We start from the raw sequence: 8,141 nt of genomic DNA on the forward strand, positions 1-8,141 counted from the left end.
GATACAGTTGATACCAAAAAGTGCTCGTAGAGAAAATATTGCTTGGTAAAGTTTCGTTAATGAGTCCTTCCTGTAAGTGTAAAGTTGCACTCCTGGCACTGTCTTTCCAGACTCCAGGACCATCATTCCAGTTGTAGCACATTCATTCTAGTTCTGTGGTCCATCATTCCACTCTTGGGGCTGCGGTTCTAGGGCCAAGGACTGCCATTCTAGTCCTGGGGTTGTCATTCTACTTTAGTGTCTCTTTACTTACTTTATAGAATGAAATCTAGAGTACACATTCTACTCCTGGGGACTCATTCCTTTCTTGGAGCTGTCATTCTGTTCCAAGGAATATTGTTTCAGATCTAGAGCACTCATTCCTCTCCCTGGTCTATCACTCTACTCTTTTAATTTGTTCATTTTTGGATTTATATCCCGCCCTCCCCGAAAGCTCATGGTTGATCCAGGTGGTCAGCCATGTCTGCGCTGTAAGCTCCAATTGCTGAGACTGTTGTTCTGATCCCTCAGCCTGTCTAACTCTTTTCATTAGTTCTCTTAATCTGTTCCTTATTTATTTCCAATTTAGCAGTACTTCAGTGTATTTCAGTAGGTCAAGTCAGTCAGCATTCCTGGTTCCCATTTTATCCAGTGGGCCATCAGCACCTGGGGTTTCAAGTGGGCGTTCTTGTAATTTGTTTTAGAATATTCCTTATCTTTTTTGTTTGTTTGTTTTTTGCATACTGTCATGTATTTTATATTGTACGTAGCATCCAAAAGGTTGGTATGTTGTGGGTTGACTGAGCAGTTGTACCTGAAGACTAAGAGGAGAGAAATCTTCATGTATTTTGTTAGGTTTAAATGTGATACTGGGAAGGCAAAAACCCTTAACCATGAGACTTTAGTTTAGGGTGTTGTTTACCTTGGGTTACTATATGTGTTTGCCTAACATGCCAGAACAGTACCCACTCAGGCTACCCAGTCTTTGTGCTAACAACCCCGTTTATTTATAAGAGAAGGTGCATCAGTGTGAAATTGCATTATGATTAATGGATGCTTTTGCCATGTTACAATTAAATCAGGCCTAAGGCACTGTTTAAAAACAGGCAAAAAGAACAATGTAAATTGGTGGAGCAGCACAAAATTCTGCAATCCGCTTTTTCCATACAAGGGAAAGAATCTACATGTTTAGTCGTTTACCATAGTTTCTTGGAGCTAATTTATGAGTGATGAGTGTTTATTTATAAATTTATACCCAGCTTTTCTTCTCATTGGGGATCCAAAACAACTTATGTCATTTTCCCTTCTATCTGTTTTTATCTTCACAACAACCCTGTGAAGTAGGTTAGATAGACAAGATACAGTGACTGGCCCAATGAGCTTCCATGGCAGAGTGGGGATTTGAACCCAGGTCTCCTAGATCATAGTCCAACATATTCTAACCTCTATACAATGCTAGCTCTTGCCAGGAGTGTGCAGCTCTACAGAATGCAACTCTGCAGTAAGAATAGTGCTTCATTCAGTCTGCTGCCTGACATTCCTGTTTGTATCAGTCTTCACATCGTTTATTAGAAAACAGAATTTTTGAAAGTCTTACTGTATGTGAATTGGTTCTTACCCTGGAAAACAAACTATTCTCTTACTGGTAGAAAAAAGAGCATTATCTGTACTCATACAATTTGCAAAAATCACAACTTTATCACCCAGCATACAATATAATTTTATTTTTACAGGTTTTCCATAGACAGTTGGCACAATGTTCTACGCTCACTTTGTCCTGAGCAAGCGAGGGCCGCTAGCCAAAATCTGGCTGGCGGCCCATTGGGATAAGAAGCTAACCAAAGCCCATGTGTTTGAGTGCAATTTGGAAAGCAGTGTGGAGAGCATCATCTCACCAAAGGTACTATATTTATAATTGCTTTTGCGTTTAAAGATTATATGCTTCTACATTCCTCTTGTGGTATAGGAAATGTTGATCTAAAAGCCCATAGGCACACAGGTGCTGCATCATTGTGCTTAGCATAAGAATTGCTTTGCCAAATGAGATGAAGGTCCATCTAACTGCATTTTGTTTCCAGCCTCAGTCAGCCAGGTGGTTTTGAGGTCTCCCTAGTGGAGAATTAAGGAGCTGGTTGTCCCCTGTTGTGGTATTCAGACGCAAGCAGCACATAGACTTTGTGTTTAGCTTTCATGGCTAGTAGCTCTTTTAGACTTCCTATGTGCTGAACTGGGCAACTGAAACCAATCTGTGATCAGACTCTTTAGTTCATGTGTGCTTTTTGACTCTGCATTGGGTAGTGTTCATCCTTTTGACATTATTGCACTGCTTGCTTTACATTTGAAGCCTTAACAATTAAAATACTGCCTTTTACAAAATGGGTGTTTGGCTCTAATGAGCACTGGAGTTGTGTCTTTCTCCTGATAAAATGTGTGCCTAGAAACAGTAGGAACAGGCGTTCTTAAGTGAATAACTTTCATTATTCTGTTCTGATCTGAATACTGAGTCTCATGTGGAAAGCTCTTCAGAAGTGTTTTGATTGGCCTTTCAGTCCAGAATTCTTACTTTCAAGGAATAATAAAAGTACTACTGATTCCTGCAAGGCAAGTCAAAAGGCTACTCCTCCTCTCTTGCCCATTTGTATAAACAGAAGTGATATGTGGTGTATCTGTTGCTGGGGTGGGGGTAAGAATACATTCTCATTCGTTTGAGACCAAGTTTCTAACCTGTTTTCCTGGAAATAATTTTTATTTGCTTTAGGAAAATTGTTGTTTACAAGTTCGTAATAAATACTGGTGAAGAAATTTGGCTATGTTACAAACCAGCAATATGGGACAAGTTTTTTGAGTGCAAGTAACAATACGTTGCTGTTACCAATACAGTTACTATACAGTTACCAAAAGGGTGGCTGTATAGAATGACTTCTGATTTGTGTAGTCGAGTTACATTCCATCCAAAGAAATTGTTTCAAAGTGTAACATGGTTGATGGCAATTAATTATAAATACATTTTCAGGTCAAGATGGCTCTTCGAACTTCAGGACACCTTTTGCTGGGCGTTGTTAGAATCTACCACAGGAAAGCCAAATACCTCCTTGCAGATTGTAATGAGGCATTCATTAAGATCAAGATGGCTTTCCGTCCAGGTACTTTTGCACATTTAATGCTATTGCACTGTATATCATACATCACAATTATTTTATATAGTCAAAAATGTATATGCTGCCTCTCCGGAGACCTGCTCAAGACAGCTCAAGAAGACAGCTCACAAGTAATAACGAAACTTAGTTGAAAGTTCCACTTTATTCGGTGGGACTTACTTGTAAGTAAAGATGCACAGGTTCAACTGCAAACTGCTTTCCCATTGATTATTAACTTATAATACTGCTCTTAATAGTAGCTCTTGAATTTTAATATATTGTTGGGGAGGTGGGGTGGCCTTGACTTGGATAGCCCAGGCTAGCCTGATCTTTTCACCTCTCGGAAGCTAAGCAGTGTCAGCCCTGAGAGCCAGTTTGGTGTAGTGGTTAAGAGTGGTGGACTCTAAACTGGAGAACTGTGTTTGATTCCCCACTTCTCCACATGCAGTCAGCAGGGTGACCTTGGGTACGTTACAGTTATCTCAGAGCAGTTCTCTTAGAGCTCTCTCAGCCCCCCCTCTCACAGGGTGTCTGTTGTGGGGAGAGGAAGGGAAGGTGATTGTAAGCCGCTCTGAGACTCCGAGTGAAGGGCGGGGTATAAATCCAACTCTTCTTCAGTATTTGGAAGGGAGATCACCAAGGAATACCAGGGTGGCTATGCAGAGGCAAGATATGAGAAACCAACTCCGAATGTCTTTTGCCTTAAAAACCCTATAGGCTCAACATAAGTTGGCTGTGACTTTATGACAGCAAAAAAATTGGGGGTGGTTAGGTGCAAAGGTAATCCGACACAGAAAATATTCAGGGGCAGTTTTGGGTGTTTCAACGCAAAATGAGGTTCATGCAACCAGTGAAAGATCTGCAAGTATTTAATGTGGCATCATGGCTTATTGTGAATCCAGCATGAACATGACTCTTCTCTTGGATGGGAAATAACTGGGAGCACCTGTATTAGACTGTATTGTAAATATAATATTAGGGGAAAAAATCTGGATTCATGCATCTGATGAATGAATCTCATGTGTATAAAAGCTGATGCCATAATGATGGTCGGTTTTCACAGGACAATGAGAAGGTTTGTAATTTTTTCCCTTCGAAAATGTTCTCTTGTGACCATTTAACCCTTCTGTCTTCAGGTGTGGTTGATTTGCCTGAGGAAAACAGGGAAGCTGCCTACAATGCTATCACCTTACCTGAAGAGTTTCATGATTTTGACCAGCCTTTACCAGACTTAGAGTAAGCTGCTTTGTCTTTTAATCACTTACTAAAAATGTTACTCTGGAGCGTACTCAGTAGTAAATACGTGCTGTTATCTACCAATTTCTATGCTGTGAGAAGTCCTAGCAAAATAATGGTCCCTGCATTGGGTAGAAGGCTGTTAAGATCTCCTCTTTGAGTCCTTGAAACCCATAAGTTGCAAGGCCTCTAAGCCTCTTGTTTTGAGGATGATGGGTCATAATTGTCATATTCTTAAAATTGGGTTGAGTCCTGCAGATCTGTTCTGCTATCAGAGTTCCTTTTCTTCTGGAAGGCTGCTTATAAGGCACCACCACTAGTAGAATGGATCTGTGTGATTAATCCACTGTGAGCCCACTGTTCATGTGTTTACTTTGATTCTGTGTTTTACAGTTGAATAGCGAAACATGAGGTGCTGTGAATAAGGCAGTGCATAAAATTCTGTGTTCTATTTGCTGATTTCAAAATAAATACCAATTTCTATGCTGTGAGAAGTCCTAGCAAAATAATGGTCCCTGCATTGGGTAGAAGGCTGTTAAGATCTCCTCTTTGAGTCCTTGAAGCCCATAAGTTGCAAGGCCTCTAAGCCTCTTGTTTTGAGGATGATGGGTCATAATTGTCATATTCTTAAAATTGGGTTGAGTCCTGCAGATCTGTTCTGCTATCGGAGTTCCTTTTCTTCTGGAAGGCTGCTTGTAAGGCACCACCACTAGTAGAGTGGATCTGTGTGATTAATCCACTGTGAACCCACTGTTCATGTGTTTACTTTGATTCTGTGTTTTACAGTTGAATAGCGAAACATGAGGTGCTGTGAATAAGGCAGTGCATAAAATTCTGTGTTCTATTTGCTGATTTCAAAATAAATCTATTACAGCATTCTGTTTCAATCTTACTTTTGAGGATCCAGTGTACATTTGAACATAAACACTTCAGAACAGTAAGGCAGTTGCAACTGCAAATGAATAGCTATATCTGGAGGGAACTGGACAGTATTCTGGTAGACTATAACCAAGCACGAATAATGCTTGGAATACTTGTAAATTTGTATATATTAAAGGCCTGTCTTAAACTGTGCTTGTGGTCTTTCAAAGCGATATTGATGTGGCACAGCAATTCAGTTTGAACCAAAGCAGAGTGGAAGAAATTACCATGCGAGAAGAAGTGGGCAACATTAGTATCCTTCAGGACAATGACTTTGGTAAAGTCCAATTACTAATTCGTTGACTAATATATTTGTAGTAACTGCTGTGCACTAACATTACATTTGTGGTGTGTTTATAGATAACCTTGTTGTAACAATATTTAGCTTTTAAACTACAAAGCTGTAGCATAAGGGGTTATGAATGGGGTCTCTATATAAATAATCTGTGCATATACATGATACTTCACCACATGCAGACAGTATTTTAATTTTAGTACACTGATTTGAAATCGTGAAATGGAATGCCTTGAGTAGATGATTACCAGGTGGTTTTGGGATGTTTGGTGGAATAAGATGCCATTAACTTGGATCTCTCAGAAAAGACAAACTTTGGACAGAAATGGCATAGAAGACCATGTGTAGGGCTGCATTGGGAAGGAAGAATAAGCAGACCAAGAGCTGGAACAAGAAATTGTATTGGGGGGGGGTGGTCTGCTGTTTCCCCTCCTTCCTGCTGCAGCTTCCTGTGCCTCATCCCACACCATTTTTGATAGTCCCTCAACCTTCAGGAGTGGTTTTTTTGGGGGGGTGGAACCACCAAAATCTATTCCCTGAATTCAGCAGTACATTGGATCCAAGCAAATTCTGAAGAAAAAATTGTCTATTGACCACTTGCAGCCCCTATGTGTAAGCGCATTTGTGAAGTTCAGTAACAGTAGGACTAATTAACACTGTGTAATTTATAACTATCATGGCATGGGATTATTTCTCTAATTCTGATCTTCTGAAAGGAGACTTTGGAATGGATGACCGTGAAATGATGAGAGAAGACAGTGCATTTCCTGATGACATGCTGGATAGCACTAGTGCTTCCAACCTTCTCCTGGAGCCTGAACAGAGCACCAGTCATCTTAATGAGAAATCTAATCACTTGGAGTATGAAGACCAGTACAAGGACGACAATTTTGGAGATGGGAATGACGGTGGAATCCTGGGTATGTGGACAACTCATATTTTGTCCCACGCAGTTTCTGGCATGTAACTTTACATGGGTGAGCCCTTGAAGGAGAAATGTGATCTAGATCTTAGTATTACTTATTGGCCCAGTTCTGGGAATGGTAACTGCCTATTTTTTATATAGTTTTTCTCCGAAGTAAGTAATAGTAGTATTAAACATACAGAACAGCATAAACAGTTTGCAAAGCATTATAGTACTAGTGGTTTTACTATGTTGTCAACAAGAGCAGTTTAGTAACTATAACCCTTGTGTTTGGGAAGATATAAAAATGAATCAATGCAAAGAAGTAGTAGCGTGTGTCCCATATAATTATATTGTAACAATGTCACAACTAGGCATTGTGGTATAGTCAAACATGTAGAGTTTAGTAGTACAGTAATTTGAAGTATAGAGGATTCTGTAACTGCCTATTTGAAAAATTAAATAGGATTCTGACGAATAAAATGGAAATAAATTTGAATTCTCTAGGAGGGGAAGCTATGGATGGCAGTTCTATTTGACTTGTACCCCGTGGATCATTTCCACGGGGGAGGCTTGTGGATGAGATTTTTACCAATTCATACTATCCTGTTACAGACCTCAGACTCTCCCCCCCGCTCCCCGGTGGTGTTCCTCAGGGTTCCGTGTCCCTCAGGAGCAGCTTTTCAAGGGGCATTTGGGGCTGAAGCAGGGAGGCAGAAAATTTGTGCTCCAGTTACAGAAATCCTTTGCAGGATCCAACTCTTTGAAGCTGTGTGCTGATATGCAGGTGCCAGTAGTGGTTTTAATTGAGTTGCTTGATGAAGAGAACTTCGGTTGAAAAACTAAGTTGCAACCTGCGCTTCAAAAATTTTATTGACATTACAGCAGATATTTTAATTATGTCTGCTTCTTGTCCCACAATATTTGATCAGTTGCCTTAGAGAGCCCCCGTGATCTTTGTCCTAAATCTCCATGGCTTCAAGTTTCCAACCCTGTTTCAGGTTTTGATGCAGAGCCTGTACAATGTTTAGTGTAACTCTGGGTTTTTGAAAGGCTGCATCATTAGTCTGAAGACATTAAAAAATACTTTTATCTAATGTTTCGTTTTAAGAAAATTGCAGCATGTTCATTTCTAATTGCTAACTTAATACTTCTCTTCGTGGGTTAGAAAAAATGGGTGACTTACTGGAGGTAGATACCTTGAAGTCCATGAGTTCCTTAGCTTTGGGTTGATGTTCACTTGCAGAAAAAAGGTCTGTGTTCTTTTCATAGTGCAGTAGTTATAGCATTACGCTGTTTCTACATTTTGTGACACAGCACGTGTGCCTCCAGCCCTAACGTTTTGAGTGGGTATTTCAGATGACAAGCTTCTCAGCAACAACGAAGGAGGTATATTTGATGACCCACCTGCCCTCTCGGAAGGAGGGGTAATGATGCCTGAGCAGCCTCCCCACGACGATTTGGATGATGATGACAACGTCTCAAGTGAGTGCTTAGCTTTTGCGTATTAAAGTCAGAGATGCTGTGAGAAGGGCTTAACTATTCTGTTAAAGCTTTTGTAAGAGTGCATATCTTTATACAGAAATCAGTAGCGACTGTGCAGATAAGTACTTTCTCTGAGTAAAGGGTACAATTCTAAGAATCTGAAGACTCAGACACTAAAGTGAAA

The 8,141-nt window shown here is 40.2% G+C and overlaps 1 protein-coding gene across 1 annotated transcript in view; it reads left to right on the forward strand.

Moving 5' to 3' along the window:
• The window catches only part of RAD21 (RAD21 cohesin complex component), an 11,365-nt gene extending 3,382 nt beyond the window's left edge, over positions 1-7,983 (forward strand). Inside the window, exons 2-7 of the mRNA XM_015421397.1 lie at positions 1,713-1,879; positions 2,993-3,122; positions 4,253-4,352; positions 5,444-5,550; positions 6,285-6,488; positions 7,832-7,983. Of these exons, the coding sequence (XP_015276883.1) occupies positions 1,736-1,879; positions 2,993-3,122; positions 4,253-4,352; positions 5,444-5,550; positions 6,285-6,488; positions 7,832-7,983 (837 nt within the window). The 5' untranslated portion in view covers positions 1,713-1,735. The remainder of the gene's footprint in view (positions 1-1,712; positions 1,880-2,992; positions 3,123-4,252; positions 4,353-5,443; positions 5,551-6,284; positions 6,489-7,831) is intronic.
• Positions 7,984-8,141: the final 158 nt, after the last annotated feature.

This window comes from Gekko japonicus, unplaced genomic scaffold (genome assembly GCF_001447785.1).
Source record: "Gekko japonicus isolate JY-2015 unplaced genomic scaffold, Gekko_japonicus_V1.1 scaffold666, whole genome shotgun sequence".
In the NCBI taxonomy this organism is placed as follows: domain Eukaryota; kingdom Metazoa; phylum Chordata; class Lepidosauria; order Squamata; family Gekkonidae; genus Gekko; species Gekko japonicus.